The sequence below is a fragment of the Brachionichthys hirsutus genome, chromosome 21 (assembly GCF_040956055.1).
Source record: "Brachionichthys hirsutus isolate HB-005 chromosome 21, CSIRO-AGI_Bhir_v1, whole genome shotgun sequence".
Taxonomy (NCBI): domain Eukaryota; kingdom Metazoa; phylum Chordata; class Actinopteri; order Lophiiformes; family Brachionichthyidae; genus Brachionichthys; species Brachionichthys hirsutus.
Genome location: NC_090917.1, coordinates 2,982,469 through 3,005,979, shown reverse-complemented (window position 1 = coordinate 3,005,979; position 23,511 = coordinate 2,982,469). Strand labels below are relative to the sequence as shown.

The window sequence follows — 23,511 nt, the reverse complement described above, 5'->3', positions numbered from 1 at the left end:
TGTCCCGCTGCGCTGCTACCGTGAGACGGACATAGACGAGGTGCTGCTGGAAGAACAGGACGATGCAGACTCGGCATTTGGGAGTAACCGCAGTGTGCAGGGCACCTCGGGGACAGGAAGCAGCCCGCTGGGGTGTCTGGCCTATAGGGGGACAGATGGGGAGGTGGCAGAGGAGATGCGAGAAGAGGGAAGGGAGGATGAGGAAGATGGAGATGAGGACGAAGAAGAAGAGATGGTGAGCTGGGCGAGTGTGAGGATGCAAGGGGATGACAGGAAACAGCGGTATGCCGCACAGGAAGAGCCGGAGCTCGGTCACCTGATGAAGAGGTAACCATCAATACATGAAGCAAACACACACACACACACACACACACACTGATCTGATAACCTATTTTTTCCAGTAGACCGGAAATACATTTGGGTTTATGAAAGTTCCAGAACGCTGATGGTGCAGTTATAACTTGGCATATAAAACGTTGTTTTGGTTTAGCCGGATTAACCTGAATGCCGAGCTACGCCCTGAGGAAAACTGTCAGTTGTGAAATGGTGTCATAGTTAAGGAGGCATCCTGAGGCCAGAACGATCAGAGATTATTGATTTTAGGTCCAATTACTTAATGAGGAAACTGAGCTGCCGTGGCAACCGTCTGTTCGCTGCCACCGCTCTCTTGTTTATCGATGTCTCCTTGATTGAAACACATTTAAGCTTTTAAAATGTGATTCTACAGTATTTTCTAACCCCCCCCCCGCCCCATTCCTTTCTGTCCAGACCGATGGAAACGTTTTTTGACAACCACCACCCAGCCCTAAAATCCCCCATCTTGGTTTCTGGCCCCCGTGCTGCAGAGGACACCTTCAGCCGCCACTTTGAAAGCATCATGGAGTCTCACCGAGCTAAAGGAACGTCGTACAACAGCCTTGACAGCGAGGAGCTGCTGACCTCTAGCACCCAAACAGTCCTGACCTTTGACCTGCCCACACTAACCCCTGCCATCCATGCCCCCGTTTGCCAAAGCGCAAGGCAGATCGTCCAGCTTAGCTTTGCCCCGCTGGCACACGATGAGCGGCCCAGTCTTTCTGATTCCATCTTCACCATGACCGGGGACTCGGACGCCACACGAGCCCCATCCAGCGAGAGGCTGAGCAGCGGTTCGGATTATACGCCACCTAGGAGACGGGAGTATACACAGCTGGGGAGCAGCTGGTACAGCAACCTTTCGTTCTCTTTACCAAGGTGAGTTTTACTGCGCAATAGACTTACAGGTATGATTGTAAGAACCTAGAGGCATATGTATATGATGTATGCATGTACCAATAGTTTCTACTTTATACATCCAGAAACATGAGCCTTTCATTCAGCAGGTTCAGTATTCACTCCTATATTACCTGTTGCCATTATGTTAACAATTACGTTGGTTAGGGGTTGGTCAATTATATGAATTACTATTTAATCCATTTAACTGCAGTTCATGGAAGCTTTTAATTAGCCAATATCAGTATAATCCTAATTATCAATACTAATAATCATAAAACAGGCAGGTCCATATTCAAGTCAGCTGAGATTAGTCGGGAAAGACATCAAATACTTTGTTGGCTTGACCACTAGGTGGCAGGAGAGGACAACCATCATGTAATAAGCTTTTTGCGTGCGCGTGTGCGTGTGTGTTTCATTAAATCATGAAAACTGTCTGGGAATTTAACAACAGCAGCTTCACTTGTGCTTCCTTATTTTTTCTCAAATGAGTTAAAAATATATATTTTTGACTCAACTTCCTCTTCGTGCGATAACATTATCACCCTTCAGGTTTTATTCATTGTAGGTTTTTTTACAACCATCCCAACTTTGGCATCTGTGGAATTCAGGACAAATATTCCTGAAAGGCTCCTCCACATTTTGATAAAAAAAAAAAAGGAAAAAAATGAAATTCACCTCCCCCCCCCCCTCCTCATAGTTTCCTTCACCCTTTTCAGAGGCTCCAACCACCAGACAGTGGTTCATTGTGCAGAGCTGCCCTTGAAGGGGCTGAGCTATGAGGTGCTGGACCTAAACTAGACCGCTACCTTATTTTGGGATTATGAACACTCCTGCAGGCCCTGATGAAGCTGTAAACGGGTTCGACAATAGTTGGTAAAAGACTATCTTTTCTTTTCTTATCAGCCATGTGTGTAGAGGATTTTTTTTTTTAAAGGCACACACCCACAGCATATCGCTGTGGGTATAAACATGCTACTGTTCCTTGTAGGTGTGTTAAATGTCAGACCTCAAATAGGTGGTGTGGAATTTGTAGCTGAGGGGATATGTTCAGTCTGGGGTGGTTGGAAATGAAAAAGAAGGACGGAGAGAGTAATGAGGTTTCCTGCCATGCTTCCAATCCAAGGTCGGCAAGGGACAGTGAGAGCTTACACAGTGGTGGTCGTGGTGGTGGTGGTGGGGGGGGGGGGGGGAAGAAAAAACCCAGCAAATAGCCTCACAGGGGAAAAGATAGTGAAGGAGCTGCAATGCAGTACAAACAGCCCCCTTTTGCTTTTGGGGAAGGAATCTCGCCGTGAGGATCGAATGACAGCAAACACAGAGGGAGAGGGAGAAAGTGGAAGAGGGAAAGAAGGGGAACCATGAAGTCTCAGAGTGGAGGAATGTCTGCAGGCCTCCCGGGAGAGACTGCAGGTGCTGCTCTGCCTTAGCAAATGCTCTCTGGACCGGACGGCGATGCGTTCGTTGCACGAGTCCAGGATAACAGGAAGGGTCAGTCGAGCGAACAGCGTGGGTGTCGCTCATGGGACGGCAATGAGGACACGCTCTGTCTTCTGCTGTCACGACTCATCGGCAGTGGAGGAGGAGAGGTATTTGTCGAGGCGGTCTCCCCGCAGGTACGTCCCAACCGGCATATCAGAGGATCGATGTATTACGCAGGGTCAGAACTGAAAGCTCTGACGCTGCATCAAAATATACTTTTATTCTGCAGTGATTGAAGCAGAGCAGGTCTTTGTGACACGGCAAAGACTCGTAGTGAGGCCTTGATAAGAGGGAGGATGACCTGCTTGTGTTGATGTGACCTCCTGGGTCAAGGAGCACATAACGTACCCTTTTGTTGACTTGTTCCTCAAGCTGAGAAATCTAAATGTGGAGTTCAGTTCACTCGTTCAGGAAGTGTTTCTGCCTTTCTGAATGAAACTCTTTGTTTTCTCTGGCCGGCTGGCAGCGGCTCGACGTCAGTCGGCGTGAGGTTGAATTCTACGTGACTGAACTCAGCTACCGCATTTCATCCATATTCCATCAGACATAGAACATTAGTCCTCTCAGAGGGCGGTGTGACATAATATTCTTGAGTTATTACCACGGAATGATTCCGATCTAATACGTCTTGCTCTTCTGAACTGGCTGATGTTTTGGGGAGGCTTAATTAGGATGTGATAACAGAGGAGTGCAAAAGGCAGCAGAAGTGAAAGATTTGAATGTTTTTCACTAAAGTCCAGAATCGTACCAAATGTCGTCTTTGAATATAAAATAATTTGCATATGTCTGCCATACTTCTGACTAAATTCATGTACCGTAAGTAAAATGTTAGTTTTTATTTCCGCTCTCTCTCATTTATTACATCCTCCACGCCTCCTGGTTGAGTTTAGGTTCTTCCATCTAATCACCGTTCATCACGTGTTTTTATTTTTTATTTTATTAGAAGTATATTTCTACTTGCTTTAAATTCCATTCTCTTGATCAGCCTCAATGGTTTAATCTTTCCCTCATTGGTATTCTTGTCACACAGCAGCACATGCAGCTAGAAACTAATTACAGATCAGTGCTGCACAGACCACAAATATTATTAGCATTATTTAATCATAATATGAAGTGACTGATATACTGCAGACACTCATCATTTTTTTCCCCCTCTTGCTTTGTTTACTTCCTTTTCAATTATTTAGCAGTGATTTTACAGACTCCTCTCCTCCGGTGCTGGATCCCTTTGACCCAAACTGTTATCTCATCGCATGCCCCCCCGTACTAAGTCTATTTCCACTCCACTCTCCAACCTCTGACCCGTCTCAGCAGAGAGAAGGCCCGCCTGGCAACAGATTCGGAGTTGGACCAGGACCTCAGCGACAGGCTGGGTCTAGGCAGCAGCGAAACCCTCACGAATGGCAGTCGCCGCGCTGATGTGGCGGCCGCCAAGCGCTTGGCCAAACGCCTTTTCAACTTGGATGGCTTCAGGAAGTCTGACGTGGCCCGCCACCTCAGCAAGAAGTAAGTCCACGTGAACGCCGCCACAAATCGGATACTTCAAAAACGACAGCTCTGACACGCAGACTTTGTTAAATGTCTGTTGCTTTGACTCCGCCGTCCTCATCTTTCTTCATTGCATCCTTCGCTTGGATCATAGGTGAAAGGGCAAGGAGAGGATTCAAGGAAAGGAATCAAGGATATACGAACTTAAGGGGAGACGGAGACGAACAGAAAACAAATTCAGAATTTTTTTATTTTATAATTTTTGTTACGTTTATAATGCAAAAAGAAAAGACTTACAAAGAGGTGGCGGCAGGGTTAGGGTTAGCGGGACAGCAGCCATTCGCATGTAAATAATGTCGAGGAAGAAAACATATTTAAAAATCACAAGAAACATTCCAGCACACAAATATACAAGTAAAAACAAACTAGTGAGGAGGAGAAAAAACAAGACAAAAACCTTATCAAGAACAGGTGAAACTAATCAGCGCAATCACATACCTGCAGTTGGGATGACAGGAAGTAGACATGATGGAGAAAAACCTTCAAAATAAAACAGTGAACAAACACTTTAGATCCATTACATGAACCAGCTCCTCAGCTATTTTTAAACTTGGCTCTTTTCGACTGCATCTTCTGTTTATTTAATGAACACTAATCCACACGGGTCAATACGGTGTTGTTTTACTACACGGTTACATTGTTTCTCTTTATATTCTGCCTGGAATGTGGCCTGTTTCTGTTGATCTGCATTCCTGCAATGCTGAGCTGCACAGTTAAAATGATATGAAAGCATTTTAAAAACATTTGGTTGACATTTCGTGATGTTATGCTACCTGGATGTTTTTTTTTTGTTGTCTCTTTTTCTTTGCTGTGTTCCTCATTCCTTCACGAACGTCTTTCTGCCGACAGTAATGACTTCAGCCGTATGGTTGCAGAGGAATACCTGACTTTCTTCAACTTCAAAGGCCTCACTCTTGACCAAGCGTTGCGGTGAGAACACACGCTAAATTCTATCCCTTCAAATTTGAGCACTTTAACTGGTGGATATGAGACAGTTTTAGTAATTTTACGTCTCAACATTTTACTCGGTAAAGGAGCATCATGGGCCATAAAGTAAAAATACAACATAAGATATATCAGAGACATTAATTTTCTCAAAACGGCATTGAATAAATATTCTTTGACACATTCAATCTCATCTGATTAATTGTTTTTAATAATGACAGCCATTATTCAATGATTACACATAAAGAACATCCATCACTTTGAACACACAGCGGTCCTGCACAGTAATACAACACTAAACGTGTAATATTAAAACTTAAAAGGTAGCCTCTTTAACCTGTAATGGGAGTTCTTGTTGCTGTCCCTGCAGGACTTTCCTCAGACAGTTTGCCCTGATGGGTGAGACGCAAGAGAGGGAGAGGGTGCTGTCACACTTTTCTAAGCGTTACTTGGACTGCAACCCAAGAGTCATACCATCAGAGGGTGAGTACAGCAGGGAAGCGTTTCCAAGCACCAGCAATGTGCAAATTAAGACCAAAAGTGTCTGCATATTTAATGCACGTCTCCGACATCCTTACAGCAGAATCAATATTTTATTATAACAACCTTGAAAGGCGATTTCATGTCAGAGACGCCGCTAGCAGTGATGAGCCTACGAGGATTACCACCTGCAGTGTGTATGTGCAGCTTTGCTCTGCGGTGAGATGAGTTAACTCCCGTTGCTTTACAGCGACTCCGACCAGCTATCCGTCCATCAGGAAAGCACAGAGAGCTGGGGGTAAATCGGTCGGAAAACATCAGAGGGAAGTCCCGAAGCCTTTTTAAACACGTATAATCAGTGGTATTCTGGAATCGGTGCGATAGCCACGCTCTATTCCTGCGAATAGAAATCAATGGAAATCAAAATAAGAACATAAAATCCCCTCGACTAAAAGAAAGATATACAAATGTTTATTTACGTTTACTATATTGTGCCTGATATGCTATGTAATAGGCTTGTTGTGTAGACATAAAGTGTTTTATTCATATTTACTTATATGGCATACATTATGTACATCAGTCATACTGTATATACACAGAAAAGACATATCTGTTTACATTTAATGATAATTAAACTGCTACTAATTTAGCCGCAGCATCTTTAGATTAATAGATATTTGCTTACTTTAAAAAAAAAGTCATTATACATTAAACAGTCAGTTTAATCTGTTTCATTGTTTTAACTGTTGTGCTAGACTACTAAAATCTAATGGTATATATTTACTTAAAATGTGAAAATCCTATCGTGTTTTGCCTTTTTAATTAATTTACAAAAAATTTCTTCTGAAAATGTCTTATTTTGTCCTCCACCTTTCCCCTTTTAGACGCAGTTCATACTCTTACCTGCGCCCTCATGCTGTTGAACACAGATCTGCACGGCCAGGTGAGTAATGAACCGTCTGTTAAGGTGTGTGTTGTGAGGAGTGTGTGGATGTGATCAATGATCTTAGTGGGGTCTGAATTGGGGATCATTAAAGAATAATCAATGATCTGCATTAAAGACGATAAACACGGGAAACATTTACAGATATGCTCAAAAGTCGGTCTTTCATGCTTTCATCATTTCTTGGGGTGATGCAGAACCTTTTGAGTTATCTTGCTAACAGACAGACAGATGATTACATAACCCCCCGCCTCGCCTCGGCGGAGTTAAACATTATTGGTACTGAGTTATTCTAGAAAATGAATAAAGAATTCACTTCATCATATGAGTTTATTTTTTCAGAATATTGGCAAGAGGATGTCGAGCACGCAGTTCATCAGCAACCTGGAGGGGCTGAACGATGGTCAAAATTTCCACAAGGATCTGCTTAAAGTAAGCGATGCTCTCCGGTCGAAAAATAGCAGACGAAACTACACACTCGCACACACACACGCACACACGCACAGGGCTGTCCTACACAGACACACATCCCGAATGAGAACAAGCAGGGTGCGTGTTCCAGCATTGTATTGTCCCTCAGATCTGTGCGACTGAGCCTGCCGGTCTGGCCTCTACTTGATGCCAGCTGGCATTCATCTCATCTCCAGAGACCTCCAATCAGAGGCCTGCATGTGCCCGCCGCTTCCTGGTGCACTCCAGCAGCAGCGCGAGCTGGAACAGTAATAATTATGTGATCTGGAGACAAGGAGATTGAGACGCAGGTACCTGCGCAGCATTCGATTTGGCTATTAGCTTAACCCTGTTGAGTTTAGCCGCAAGAGATTATGAACCGTCGGGCAGGGTTCAGACGGAGGCCCGGGGGCTTGTGATGTGGTGAAATAACCCAATCAGTGCGGTGTGCCTGTCCATCGGTGCCCCTAAGGATGGTGCCCGTGATTCGTTTTGTCTGCAGAGAGGTCCGTCAACGTGTCACAAGGCTCCAGAGTGCCAGTCAACAAGTTATAATGGAGTATTTATAATGCATGAGGGGGGGGGGGGGGTGAGCGCGGCATCATAGATCAGCTGAGACGGCTGGGAACGAGTTTGGAAACGGCGAGCTTTGTGTTAATGTGTGCATGTCGCGGTCGGCCACGTGTGACCACGAGGTCAGAGAGGAAGAGAAGAAGAAACTGTCCCGCAGATTAGAGCATCGTGTCGTTGCTTGTTTTAATGCTTGTACAGATCCAGGAACAGTCTTTTTAATCATGCCTTGGACTTCTCTTTTATTCTCACAATGAGGATGTCTTATTTTTTTCGCCTCAAGCTGCACTCTCTTCTCTCTCCTCCTCTCACTCCTGTGTTCTCTCATTCTCTCGTGCTCTGCCTCCCTGCTCTCATCTACTCCTTATCTTGCTCTGTTAAGCTTTGTTGCTGTTTTAATCTCTCTTTCTCACTGCCAGTTTCATCTACACTCTCTCACCTCCATCCAGTTCTGCACTCTTTCCTTCTTTTCCTCGTTTCCCGAATCTGTCCTTTCCCCTCTTCTCTCCCTTTTTTCCTCTCTTCTTTGTTGCACCAGCTATTCGTGTCCTGAAGGCTCTACTCCTACCAAGGTCACTTGTCACAGGTTGGTTTCTGAAATTAGATCAATGAAGCAGGGTGTAATAAAATATATTAAAATATATAACTGTGCCAAATTGATGCCAGAGGGGAAAAAACCAAGTAATATAAAAAGTAAATAACAAATATCTCCAAAATAGCTGCTGGAACATTAAAGTCATGAACACATGGCAGATGTATCAATAATTATTATTGAACAATATAATCGTTCACCTTATACATTATGAAGTGAAATGTTTAGTTCAGGACATTTCGCTTGTAACCCTTTCTTTACTGTCAGTGACAAATTGGCAATACCAGTGTAGTTATAGTGGTAATTAAATATATAAATACGTCTTCCACCAAAAGCTGATTGATCGTTCAACCAGATCAACCAATCTAAGAAAATAATCTGTGAATGTCCTTCTCGTCCTTGCTCGTCCCCCCCACCATGTCCCCCCACCATGTGAGACCAGCTCCGAGGTCATTTCCTCTCCCTCCCTCTCATTCATTATCCTCTCTTTTTTTTTCTTCTCCTCTATTTATCCTTGTTATTGCTCCATCATTTCCAGCCTCCCCCGTCGTCCTTGTATCCCTCATTTCCTCCTCTCATTTCCCCCCCCACCTGTGTGACCCGGTGTCCTTCTGTTTGTGCGTTCTGTAAATATGGAAAGGAATGGAATGCTTTTATTGTCATTGTCATCACAGTACAAGTACGCATTCCGCACAGAACACACATGAACTGAATGTCTTACTCATTTCCCCAGAGTCTGCGCTCGTTTCATCCAAAAACCCTCTCAAACCGCGCATTGAAACACAGTAATGACAACGTGATTATATTGTGTTTATGTCTATAAATCCTAGTGACAGCATGACTCGAGCCAAGAGGTTGAGTCTGCAGTCAACACATCAGCACACGACCTTTTGAGTACAGATGCTTGTTTGTCTCAATCGAGTGTTCTGGGACTCATAATGAGCAAATTATCTTGACGTGCTCCAGAGGATAATTTCCTCCCCCTGTTGCCCACACCATCAGTCACCGGAGAAGCGACAGGCTTGCTTTAAGGCCAAGCCCAGGAGTTAGCCAACAACTCGTACACGCTCATTTACACGCCTGCAATATCCAGGTAAATAGTGCTATATTTAATGCTATTGGGGTCCCCTTTTTCTTTTTAGTTTATTACAGGCCGTTTTTTTTCCATTTCTTTATCGTACAAAGATAATCAGTGTTTGTTCTGTGGAGGATACAATTACTCAAATGCAACACTTATGTGTGATTTTAGTAGTACTTTTATTAAACTCAACTATTCTATTTAATGCTATTTTGAACTTCAACACTTTTCAGATGTAAACATTTATCTCTGAGCTAAATATTTTTGTTCTTTTTTAATGAAAGTTTTGCAGCAATTATCCTCCTGCTGAGTGACTTTAACGTAGAGCCTGAAACTTATTACCGCCTGGACAAAATAAAACGCAAAATAAAAACGTCTTCAGGATCAGGAAGTTCACACTGAACTTCCCATTACTTCCACCCATCCAGTGACAACTTTGTGAGAAACAAACACGGTTGGTCATATAACCTCCTCCAAAGGTAATTAACCTTCTTGCTTATGCATTAACTTGTCTACTCCTTGCTATCAAAGACATCATGGATTATTATATTGGCTGTTTTCGCCACGCTGCAGCATTTTGATTAAATGAGCCAGTAACAATTGAAACAAAAATAATTGATTTGTGGTCTCGTTGCCTCTTGAGCTTTTAATCATTCATAATCATAACCTTGGTTGATTTACCCTTGTATACCAGTTTGCATGGAAAACATGCCTGCTGGGGAGCTATACCACAGCTCCCTGCAGAGTTTACTTCAGCACTCAGGAGAAAAATCTATTTATCATGCAAAAAATAATAAGATAATAAATTTCCTCCCTCTGAAAATGCTGCAGTTACAGGTGAAGATGCACAGAGGGACACAGAGAAAACGATGGACAGAGTGTGAAGGAGACAGCTGCTTGGGTCAGCAGAGATGCGAGGCTGTGTCTTCTACGTGTCCACCCCTGAAGGTGCATGCGAAAAGACAACGACTTGTCACCAGGGGTTTCTTTTTAACAGCCACAGCTCTCATTAAACTTTCAGCACGGCAGTTTAGATTTAGCGTCGAGCCTAAGAAACAGAACGGCAGCCGGAGGATGAGGCCGCAGTACACAGACAAATGCACCGGTGGCGTCCTCAAAGAAAAAACTAGAGCATGAAACAATGAGAGAATGCACAATTCCAAAAGTTTCCACATTTACTGTATTTAATATTGCACACTGCCTTTTGCCATCTACGGGTAAAATGATTTAAAGCTTTCCTCTCTGCCTGCCTCGTTGCATTTAGGATTGATCCTCATGAAACAGAATGCTCCGAACAATTCCACCGCTGAATAATACTTGCTATAACAGGAGTACTTTGAAATATTATTGTATGTTTAACCTTACATGCATGCAGCAATGCGTGTGTGTGTGTGTGTGTAAGAAGTGGTTGGGAGACTGTGATTTGATGGTGACTACTGAGGGAGGGAGGGAGGGAGGGAGGTACGCATTGACAAAGTGAACGCAGAGGGAGGCAGAGAGGCACCGTTCCGTTCAGCCTCTTTTTCGCTCTGCGATTCAGGCAGCCAGATCTCTTCTCCTCCCCTCCTCCTCCTCCTCCTCCACCACATCAGCGGTCGGGAGCAAGGGAGAGGCAAAAACGCCTCGGATGAGATCGGAATATTGCAACAGATCTGCACGTCCACGGAAGATGGCGAGAGAGGTATGAAAGACATCAGCGCCGGGGGAGCAGCGTTTTTTCCCTCCAACGCCCACGCCTGCCGAACGTGCGATGGAAAGACGAAAGAGCGTGTAAGAGGGGGGAGAAACACTGAATGAAAGATGTGGATCGTAGATTGGGGCAAGCCAGCAAGCAATGACAGCGGACCTCGACACATGGACAGACAGCAGGAGGAAGGCGTGAGGGAGTAAATCTGGCAGCAACAGGAACACTCGCTCTCCTCCGGACCACATCTCATCTTCTCCACACGCTTATCTGCCTCCTTTCTGTGGCATTTTCTTCCCTCTGATTGATTTTGTTTGTGACGAAATCGGGGACGCTCTTTGGAATCCCTGCTCTGAAGTACGAGGGCGGCTGTCCCTCCCCGCCAACACTTTTCGCCTCCCTCTATCGTGCGTTCAACTGTGTTTCCGTTCATGCAAACATAAAGATTTTTTTTTTTTTTGTGAGTCCGTTTTTGTTTTATACCTCCTTATTTCTGCATTTTGCATCCATCGGTTTTGTCCTGCCTTGTCCTCTTACACCTCTGCCAGTGTTCCATGCCATCTGCGAGAGTGTCAACTTGAGTGAGTGCGTGTCTGCGATCGCGCACTAAAGGATTCATCTCTTTAGTCACTGGCCTTCACTAAAAAGGGTGACAGCTGGATAGTGTGTCACCTTTGGCAGCTTGGCAGAAGCTCGTATCCTGTTGAGACCAAGCAGAGAGCATCTATTCACAGATTTTACTGCCTTTATCCGCACTTTAGTCCCCATTTAAACTTCATGGTATCGACCAGGCACAAACATCAGAAAAAGAGTGCTTTTTTTTGCTCACCTGTACCTGAAGAAAGTCTTGTCTCGCTGCAGCAACAGAGTTGTTTCGGTACATATATAATACATGGCTGTCTTATCAATAATTCAGCGTCAGTTGGGTACCCCAGTGTTGCCTGGCGGGCATTGAGCAGGACATTCAGGGGAAAGACAATTCGGCTTTGATGCCTGCTGAAAGCCGGTGCTGACTGCCCTGACAGAAACCTAATGATGTGTTGCCCCCCCCCCTCCGCCCCCCTGTGCTCCCCACTGATCACCAACTGCTTTCTATAACAGCTGAAATCACTTCCAGCTGTCTTTTGGCACGTTCGCCTCTCCTGCACTTTTTTTGTACCTCCTTGGATCAGGTTTTTTTTCCAGCTTAATTTCCATAGGAATTAAAGATACAGAACTTTGCCGTGCTTTGAATGTCAAACGTTTTTTCGAGCCATCACCTCCAACCATGATAGGTGTTAACAGCCTGCACTCGGCAGGGCGCCTACGCTCACGCTCTCTTTGCACTGTGCGCTACGGAAGGGACTTCCGGGTGATGGACCCCTTCCGCTATCCCAGAACGCCACGCTCACGTTCGCTCAAACCCCTGGTTTTTCCAGACCTCCTGGGAAAGGCTCAGGATGGACAGAATCACCCGCAGGCCAGGAAGAGGAGGAAGGTACTGAAAACACTTAGCTATCTCCTGTGGGGGTTTGTTTTTTTGCATGCTACAAAGTGTTGCTGCTTTTCAGGCGATAAACACCTTCAAAACTCCAGGGATGAATCATTCCTTTGCAGCTTCATTTCACACCTGTCGGGATGATGCCTTGCCCGTAGGTCATTCTAATTTAACGACGAATCTGTCGGATGGTCTGGTGGGGGGGCTTGGATGACGTAAATGAGTTGTTTGTGAGGCCCGGCTGCCCATACGCCACAGCTCAGTGCAGCATATGGTGCAAAGCCACCGCTCGGGGCTAATGGCGCTCATTCGTTGGCACTTGGTGACGTTGTTCGTGAAGTGTAGGTGAAAGTGGCAAACATCCATCTTTGTCTCAATGAGCCTCCAGACTGAATGAGCCTGACTCATTTGTGCTCCACCTCCATCCACCTCTTTAGTCTTTATGGAGCTCTAAATTATAAAGTATAAACATCTATAAACACAAAACTACCATATACAGCTCAATTAATAGAACATTAACCATTCACAGGCTCTTGCTTTTAGTGAGCATATATTGCTTGCCTTTGTTTTATATGATGTAAACCGGATGCATTTTTGTTTAAGACGGACATTTGGAAAAAGTACGTAGTTCGGCGAGGTCACTTTTAAGTATCTGTTATGAATTTTTTACATTTATATTCAAATAATTTAATTTGCATATCCTTTATTTGTCATCTTTTAAAAATGAAGGTGTTGTCTTCACTTAAACACAATGAACTTTCTTAGACAGAAAATATTTCTATGGTGAAATTTTTATATCCTGCAAATTCCGTTCATATTTGATGGAGGCCTGATTTCAAACTCTTCGCCGTGAAAATGGTTGTCTGTGGCATCGCGTGAAACTCAGCTGCTTTTCTGTAAGATTATTAAAATGCATAGAGCACATTTAGTTTTGAAAAAAAAAAAGTATGAATATTAGCATTTTGCAGTACAGCATGTAGAAACCAGAACAAAACTCTGTATGGGGTCGTCATCAATATTCACGCCCCTCTGGAGAAGGCTTTCTGATTAGGCGAGTGCTCCAAGGAAACTGAAAACGAACATCGAATCAAATCTCATTTTAAATGCAATTTCATTTGACTATAAATCATAATGAAACAAAATGGTATTCATGAGAGGCTGGCGGAATTCAAGCTGCAGGTCTTTAATCAAAGAAATGTGATGGTTGTTAGCTTAGCATGTATTATCATCGGATGTGCGCTACAGGGAGTTCAGTGGTGATGATGATGCAGGCGGCTGTGAAACTGAATCACAGTACAGTATAACATTCAGCCGGTACCTGCCGACGTCCTTGGGAGCCGTCTATATATTCTCTATATATTTTCATGTATATGGTTTGGTCTTTTTTTTTTTGTATGTTCATGTTCTGAAGCTGTAATTAAATTTGGTAAGTGAAGGTTGATGCATTTGCCACTAAATTATTTATTGACAATTGATTTACTGCTCAGTAGATTTATAGGCTTAATGGCTTTGGAATTGATATTGTGGTTAACGACTGATTGGATGGTTGAATGATTGTAGGGGGGGGGGGGATGAGTTAAGATCAGGCAAAGGGCCGGCGTGAGAAGAGATGGCATTTATTGGATGAAGCGTGAGTCTTGTTTATCAAGCAGCTCTGACAGAAAACCGCAACATGCCGTCCCTTCTACACACTTTGCCCTCGAATATTTGATGAAATCGCTAATTAATTGCAGTTGAAAATATTTGCTATTTGTCATGTTTAGCTAAAAAATGTTTTTGTTTTTTTTCATGTAGGCTCTCTACAACTCAATCAAGAATCAGAAGCTACAATGGACCCTGTAAGTGATTTTATTATTCATCTCAAATGCTAGTTCTCTCCTCATGTTCATCCTATCTTTATTTATCTTCATTTATCTATGACTAAATTGGATCATATTGCCATCTCTTCAGAGAATACAAGACTGAGCTACATTCACTTCCTGCCTGAAACCTAAATGCAAAGTTTAATTCTGTGGAACAGAAATAAAACATAGACTCAACTAATGAACCAGTGGACACACACACACACACACACAAAATGTAATTTCGGGTGGAAACATTAAGGGCTATCGATTAACTTGTTAGCGACCACATTAATGACGCGAGTGCCGTCTGGCATGTGCAGGAAACATTTGTGTGTCAAGGGTTGCTATTCTGGATCACAGCTCCAGAGATGGCAATTAAGTCACTAGCTTTCTGAGCTTTGTCACCATGGTTACAGCACCATGGATACGACTCCTTAGTTACCGCATCGTTCTTCCCCCCCCCCCGTCTCCGCTCAGCATTAAGCGTGCAGACACACACATACAGAAAAATGTACACAGGAGATACATTTGTATGTATTTGTACGTGTGAACATGTGAAGCATGAAAAAATACATTTTGATTACAGAGAGAAAGAGAGCTGGTAGAGAACGTCATTTAAATGGCTCTTTACCTGCATTCAGTACAAAGGTGTGACCACATCCTCCCACTAACGCGTACAAAAATAGCTGCAGCAGCTGAATAAAGGTGGTCAGCGGAGCAGATCGACAAGGAGAGCCACGGCGAGGCAGCTCAGACATCACCAACACAACTGTTCAAATACTGCTACCAATCAAGAGAGTGTGGGGATATATAAAAACCTATCATTTTTAAACAAGTAAACACCATATAACAGAGAGGATCCACCTCAAAACAAATAGAATGTGACTTTCAGGCCGCAGCATTCTGCCTTTTTCTGGCAGCAGAGAATTTCACTTTTCACTTTTAATGCTGCAGCCTGCTGAGATCATTTAATTAAAGTGAATCTCGGCTTTGAAAACCCTGTTTGGAGGCTGAGCCGTGTCACATTGGCCGCTGCGTTCACACGTACTTGTGTATTGATGCACATTTCATCAGGCGTTTCTTCACTTCAAGCATGCTTCTCGACAGAGAACCAAAATACAAAGACTTAACACCCCGAGATATTTTCACTTCGGCTCCATGTTGATTCCGAGGACACAAATGCCGCTTTTGTTTGTCGTGTGTTTGTTTGTGTGTGTGTTTGCAGATTGTAATCACTGCACAACAGAATGCATATCCTATTCTGGCCTTTTTTAGACCATATTGCACTAATCTGATCTCTGATCGAGGCTTGGCCAAACAATCCCAGCAGACGTGTGATTTGAGATGCATAACTGTATATAAAAATGTATTTGTGCCTGTAATTCTCTGTGTGTGTTTAGGAAGAGATAGAGGCACAGCGTAAATCATAGCAATGGATGTTACTTCACACCCCCACAAAGAGAGACATGGCCACTCTCAGCGGTGCAGTTGGATGCACCCACATGTTCCCCGTTTGCTCGCGCACACACACACGCACACACAAACATACACATATACGGTGCACACGGGCTTCCTCATCAGGAGTGGGGGGGGGGCAGAGGGAGAGGTAGTGGTGGCCATTGTGAGCTACAAGAGACCCAACAGGTGAAAGATACAGAAGAAACGGGGTGAAGCCTGCAGAGAAGCCATTCAGGACACGATGCGTGTTCCTGTAACATGGACGGGAGAGACAGACAAGATGGACTGTCTCTAGCATTGATTTTTCTTTCTTCTCCTCCCTCATTGGCTCTCGTCTTTCTGTCTTACCATTGTCCGCTGCGGCCGTCTTTCACCTCCCGTCAGAGAGCAAACTGCGTGACACCGACGTGCGTCAAACGTTTTTTACAAGAACGAATCGCAAAAAATATCAGCTCGATGAAGTAGAAGCGCTTCTTTCATCCTTCATCCTTTCTGTGGATGACAGAGATTGATGAGGCGTAGCTCCATGTAGACGGGATGTGCACAGATGAATTCATGTCCTCTTTCACTTGATTGTGTTTGGAGTGGTTTTGGAGGTTTGTACAATGACTCACAAGTGAAATGCACAACATCTGTTTCCATTGCCTACTGATCCGGCACCATTAGGATCCCAGCATGCACTTCTTTCAATGAGTTGACCTTTTGTTGACTTTGTACACGCTCAACCTTTCATGTATTTACTCTTCCTTTTTCCCCCTCCCCCTCCCCTCTGTCCCCTCAACTCTCGCTGTCTCCCTCGTCTATCCATCCATGCACCAATCCATCTATCTATCAATTCATCCATCCCCCACTCTCGAGCTCCTCTGCACATTGTGTCTGTGTAGAATGGGATTTCAGGCAGGCCAGCAGTTACCAGGCAACAGGCTACATGCTCATTGGCTCTGTCTCTGCCTCCCTTCTCTCTCTGGCTCCTGCACGGGGTTAACTGCTGTTGTGTACTGTTGGTTACTCATAGCATGGTCTCAGGGGGTTCGGCATCCAGTCATTATTCTATTTTCGGGCTGAACTTTTGCATGGGTGCCGCCTGTTGAGATAACAAGTGGAATTGCTTTGTTGCCTCACCAGGCAGATGCAGAGACACTTGGTGCTGTTGCCTCAAGCATCTATCATCTGCTAATGTTACAAAGGAATGCATTTTGTGCATTCCAAAGGATCGTTTACAAAATAATGGGATTTGTGCTGCTGCAGAAATCTGTGTAACATGCATTTTCTGCCACTGAAATGCAATAAGCATGTAGATTCCCTCTGTTTAAGTAATTAACACTGATAAAGAATTAATAGATGTATTACAGATAATGAAAACAAAATTCTGGCAAAGTAGACAAAAAATAGGAATAAAACAAAATGAAATAAAAAATATATTGTGGTACAAAATGCTGAAGCTAACAAGCAACAATCCCGAAGAGTCATAAAAGGGAAACGCGCATGCACATAAATGCATCTGGGGGTGATGAACAAGAAATAAAGCAGCACTTGATCTCAGCAGAATGATTCCTGGGGGCCTGTCTCTAATGAGCAAAGTGCAGCCTACACGAAAACTTCAAATTCAGCCGTAACAGCTCTCGCCTGAAAACTCGCTTTAATGAAGAATGAAGTCCAGTAAATTATGACTCCTCAGTTTCAGAATGTAGGACAGGTTGGTTTTACTTTAACCCCCTCATCTTAAACTTCTAGACGCATTGCTTTTTGTTCACTATGAATATATTATATATAAATCGTCTTTTTGTTTTGAGAATTATGAGACTGCAATTAACAAAATACTGCAAATAGTAATTTATTTGGAGACAGATGAGGTTTTATATCTTCTTGTGGAATTTATTTTGTTATTATAATTTCGCAGAGCATCACAAAAAGTAAACATAAAACACAGAGCGAGACATGAAAGGTAAATGTGTGAAACAAGGATTAGAAAAAGACATTTAGATGATGAGATAATAATTTTAACTTTGAAAGGACTTTTCATTAAAGTTGGACTTTTAAGTTAAGACTGAGAATTACAAGACGTGGTTAATTAAAATGAAACCATTAAACCATTAAAGTCTCATTTTAATTTAAGGGAACTAAAATCTCCCTCTCACCTCGATGAGGCGGCCCGTGGGCATCGGGAGGAAGATAAACAGCATTGCCCTTGCATTTCTGCCCCCCCCTCCCCGATACACAAGGCTTTCAAAATGTTGGCTGCATTACTCATGTGTACTGAAGGAAATGAAGATGAAAGTTCCCAGTAAGTGTGTGAAATCGCTGGACCTGTTGTCTTGTCCTGGGTAACAAGCACAGAGTGAGAGGCAAATGGAGAAGACCAACGTGTTGAACCATCCGGCCAATGAGACATAACACGTAAGTGTTGATCACCGTCAAAATCCTTTTTCTTTTTTGTCTCCGTAGCGATGAGGAAGAGCTTCGGAAGTCGTTTTCGGAGCTCGGAGACAGCCTGTGTGACTCCAATGCCTCCAGATCGATGAAACGGGTGGGCAGCAGTGGGAAGCCCCTGTCGGACGAGTCCACAGAGCCCACTGGATCGCTGCTGTACATGAATGGATTCCTGGTCCGCAAAGTCCACGCCGACTCAGACGGCAAGAGAAGTACGTACAGCCACCTCATTCACACCTCTCCAGCTGCAGTTCCAAGATCATCGTGAGCAGATGACAGTTTGCTTAGTTCTACCTTCAATTATTTTTCTTATGGTGTCCTTGGAAGCGATCTGCAATTTAAGGATTTTATATCTAGCTATGTCATCCCATAATGTCCACAACCTACAAGACCTCGGTGATTTACTTCTAACAATAAAGCTCCAATGCAGGAAAGGGAAAAGGGAAAAAGCGCAAGCCTCATTCGTGTTAGTTTTTTTTAATACCAAACACTGACCGAGTGATGAGGGAATGCTTTTCTAAAGTCCCTGCTGTCCCATCCAATTTCACACCGGCATTTTCCTTCTTATAATCATCTCTGCTCTCTCTGTCAAATTTCCTAATATTTGCTATCATTGTCTCTTAGTTACAAAAATAAAGTTTCATTAATTATTTTTTTTAGTGCTATTAGGTTTTAATGCTGGAAAGTTTAATAAACTAGTGTACTGGTCAGGTTTATTTTATTTTTTGCAAAGACATAGAAATATATTAATAATAGAAATTATTTTAAAGAAGATTATCCTTATATTGAAAACCATGAGCTGGATTTTTAGTGTGCATGTTTAAAAGTTTTACAAACGATATGGCACCACTATTGAAAAATAACCTCAGGATATGATTTGTATTTCTGTCCGTACTGCACTGATGATGTTGAGATTTTTCTCCTCCTTTCAGCACCAAGAGGGAAGAGAGGCTGGAAAACCTTCTATGCCATCCTAAAAGGGCTAATTCTTTATCTGCAAAAAGTAAGTCATTTGTACAATATTTTTTTTTATGTACACATATTTAACAAAAAAGGTAAATGTTTATTTCCAGTTTTAGAACGATTTTGGATTAAATCACCTTCTTACACCTAATCCCCCATAATGCTATATTTCATAACTGGTTGATTAAGCAGCCTATATCTTATTTGCTCCTCTGAAAGGTGCTCTTCTCTTCTTCAACGAAGATATATTCTGTAACTGTAGTGAGACCCCTTGGTGCTGATAACAGCATTGAAGTCTTATTTCTATTGGTCATGTCAGGGGGAGTACAGGCCGGATAAACAGCTATCTGAGGAGGATCTGAAGAACGCTGTGTCGATCCACCATTCTCTGGCCATGAAGGCTTCAGACTACAGCAAGAGGCCCAATGTATTCTACCTGCGGACTGCTGACTGGAGGGTTTATCTATTCCAGGCACCGTGAGTTGTGGATTTGAGTCCGAACTTTGGCCTTTATTGTTGCAGTTTTCTACCTGATTGTCCTGCAATCCGAAAACATTCAGTAGGCCAGAGGTGAATTAGTGGATATAAAAGGTTGTTTTGCTCCCTGTATATCAGCAATGTGAGGATCTGCTGCAGACCTTATAAACTATTCTAAACCATATACACTGTTGAAAAAAACCCCTGATTTTTCTGATATATAATGTCTGTCAAAACTACAGTATGTGGTCAAAAGCATATTGTGGGTGTATACCCTGATGTCCATATATTTTTGTCCATCCCCAATTAACAAGATGAGGCGCCAGCTTGCTGTATGTGTGTCCATGGTGTGTAGAACACATGCTGGCAGCGATGGAGATCAGGGTGTATCGTGAGTGTTGAGAGCAAGGTGGACACTTGCGTTATCAGGATCCAGGAAGTGGCGCATGAATGTCCACATGTTTCAGCCCCCCCCCCCCCCCCAGGAGGAAAGGCTTGGTGCTCCAGTTGCAGCTAGCATTTGTCCCAGATACTGTACCCCTCTCTGTGGTCTCCCTCCTCCCTCTGTCTCTCTCTCCTCATTGTCTCTCATTCTCTCTCAGTGCCTCCCTAGGGATTTAAGCAAAGCTGTCTGATTGAGCCTGATATTTCTCACGGGCCTCTAACGCATCTGTTAGTGTAAAATAGGCGCTTTTCTCTGTCGCATTAATTTGCTCTAAAATGATGTCTTCAACATTAAGGCTGCTTTCGCTGCTAATTGTGCCTTCGATGTTGTAAGTTAGCCGCGTGCTGATGTGAGTATCTCGGAGAGAAGCTGATACACACACTGACTATATGAGTTCTAGATTTCTTAATTACTTAATTTAAAGTTTCTGTGTACAGTATATGCATTTGTGGGAGTGTTTTTTTTTTTTCTTGTTTTTTTTCAACAGGAACGCAGAGCAGATGCAATCTTGGATCACGCGGATCAACACGGTGGCCGCCATATTCTCAGCACCTCCCTTTCCGGCAGCCATTGGCTCTCAAAAGAAGTTCAGCCGGCCTCTCCTTCCAGGGACCGTGTCAAAACTGTCCGAGGTATAATAAAGCTCTAGTCTGAGTCTAACTCCTTGAGTGGTGGCCACGTGTCTTTGGGCACGTGTGTTCCCCACGTCCTTCACCTGGTCCATCTGTAGCGGCCCGTAGGCCCAGAGTATATTGTTTAAATATTTGGGGTATCCTGCTAAAGTCTATTAACTGAGTCACACGTAGCGTAATGATTCATTCTGTAGAGTCATTTTCAAAAGAGGCTGGCGTGTCATTTGTAATAACATAAACGCGGAGTAATAAGAATTAAAGTTTCATGAACGAACGAACGCTTCATTTAACACAAGTGTAATATATTGCCAGTGGCTGTGATTGCAGGCGTTTCATTCCTCGCATCGATCTGTTGTGAACGTGGAGACATAATTATGGTGTCTGCTGTTTACGACAAAAATGCAATAAAGTAAATAGTCTGCATTTCACACAGCGCACAACAGTCGTGTCTCTATAAGAATCAAAAAAGGACACGGAAAAATGATCAAGCTGGGAAATGAGGGAAAGCAGTTCAGTGGATGCGTTGGGTGGGTGATTGGGGGAACTGATGCTCAGGCAGGTGTGAGAGTAGCTGGTGTAGTCAAAAAATAAATAGGGGAACCTTTTTTCTTTATGGACGTTAAAGAAGATAGGTGTCCCTTCATATTGTCAGCGTTGACGTGCTTTACAGGAGGAGCAGGTCAGATCCCATGAAACTCGATTCAGAAGCCTTTCTACCGAGCTGACCGAGCTGCGCTCGTATCCTCCTGATCGCAAAGTCAAAGGGCGCGAACTTGAAGAATACCGCCAGCGAGACGAGTATCTTGAGTTTGAGGTGAGCCGGACTCAGAGGGAAGAAATAACCCCAGTATTGCTGCTCTCTCAGTCCTTAACAGTCCTTCTATCTGGCTCCATTGCAGAAAACGCGGTATGGGACTTACGTCATGCTGCTGCGAGCTAAAATCCGGAGCGGTGAGGAGGACCTCTCTGTGTTCGAGTCCCAGCTCCTGGAGGACGGCAGGATGCAGAGGGCTCACTCCAGCCCCACGCTGCAGGACAGTAGTCAGGCCAGCCAGGCCAGCAGCAGCAAGGCCAGTGGCTGCAGCAGTAAACATCGGCAAGAAGGCCAGAGACACAGCTACCGGCAGGCGGTCAAGAAGTGAGGCGCGGCGGAGGGGGAGGGGGGACGCGCCGGGAGCGGAACAGCGTTGCGCTCGCCAGTGGCAGGCTGTCTCCCTGCATCGGTTTAATTTGAGATCCAGGAAGGTCTGGAGCTCTGCTTGAAGGGGAATGAGGAGTGAAGGTCTACCCCACACCCTCCCCCTGACACATGACGCCCAAACTTCTCACCTGACAGAGGAGGTGGGAAATGCCAGCGAGGAGGTGGGCGGACCGGCGAGGAGGTCAGAGATATGCAGAGATGGGTCGTCTTTGGGAATGTGCGCCGGGTGCAGCAGCAGACTGAACTGTGCGCTGAACCAGGGGCGTTCACCCAGCATCCTTTCCTCTTCTCCTCTTTCGCACGTCCAAAGCGCCTCTCCGGCCACATTCTCCTACCTTTTGCTCAGTTTTGGGACCAAACACATTGGGACGCATCTCATTTTAAACGGCTGAGGACTTGATCTGAGTTCGATTGCCACCGCCACCCTGATCTCAAGCACTGTAATAGTTTTTGGAACTGTTAAGCATCGCCAGGTCTGTTGGACCCATTACATTCCGATTCCGTTTCTTGCCACGTCATCGCCATAATGTTACATTCCATGTAGGAACTTCACAGGTTTTAGCTCATGCACATGTTCCATTGGATTTTTGAGATCTGCAGACTGTCCTCGAGGCCGCGGTGGCAGCCTGATGAAGCTGCAGCTCATCTCTCCTCTTTTCTCGAGTCACCGAAGGCACCGGGAGAAGCTCCCAGTAATCCCGATGTGCAGCAATGTAGCTGCATCTCATCAAGAGATGTTGTTGCTCCACTTCAACAGGCGATCTCTCTCCCAATTGCTTTCGCTTCTGTCCCGTGGTGTGCTTCTGTTCTCTTTCTATTTCTTGGCCGAACGTTTTCTCCAGTGATCCGCATGCCTGCATCCAGCACAGCTTGTTTTCGGCCTTTTTGCCGCGCTGATGGTCTCCGGGGTCGGTTAGCCCCTTTCCTCACGCCGGTGCCATAGCCAACATGTGTAATCTCTTGTCTGCACTCAAAGCCTTTCCTTTATAAACCCTGTTTTAAGACTCACCAGGCAGACCCAGAATGTTGTTGTTGTTCCCCCCCCCGATATTTTTACGGTATTTTAAAGTCGTTTGTTGATGTTGAATCTGTTCCACCTGTGTATGATGAAATATGATATTGACAAATGTAAACGGAATATGTTATCCACACTCTTTGTAGACATCCAGGATATGTTGTATTTAACACGCCATCAGCTTATATTGTAGGATACATATTTAAAATATATTCTACTACACGCTATTGTGATTCGGTTACTGTGCACTCAAAGTTGCCATTTTCTTCTATCAGAAACGCAATGGTCATGTGTTGTTTTTCCTTTACTTGGTGGTAATAATTCAGCAGAATATGAGTATTGTAGTAGAGCATATGTACCTATCTCAGAGCAGAGAGCGATTGGAAGAGCGTTTGCGGCAGGATTTCGCAGCACGGTAGTGACGACAGGGATGCATGCGAGGATTTCAGACGCCACTGGATGCATCTCAAATGCAGTGCATGGTTCTCTGTGAACTACTAGCATGACTTCAAAGGGATCACGGTTGATTTTGCTGGCAAAGATGCA

The 23,511-nt window shown here is 44.1% G+C and overlaps 1 protein-coding gene across 1 annotated transcript; it reads left to right on the top strand.

Moving 5' to 3' along the window:
* Nucleotides 1-256: 256 nt before the first annotated feature.
* LOC137909765 (PH and SEC7 domain-containing protein 1-like) lies at nucleotides 257-21,891 on the top strand. Its single transcript, XM_068754190.1, is given in 15 exon segments — nucleotides 257-327; nucleotides 769-1,237; nucleotides 1,318-1,361; nucleotides 4,048-4,239; nucleotides 5,131-5,211; nucleotides 5,597-5,709; nucleotides 6,591-6,649; nucleotides 6,992-7,081; nucleotides 14,295-14,338; nucleotides 18,248-18,444; nucleotides 19,165-19,235; nucleotides 19,515-19,672; nucleotides 20,605-20,749; nucleotides 21,420-21,563; nucleotides 21,649-21,891. Coding segments are annotated over 15 exon segments (2,121 nt in total).
* The last annotated feature ends 1,620 nt before the right edge of the window (nucleotides 21,892-23,511 follow it).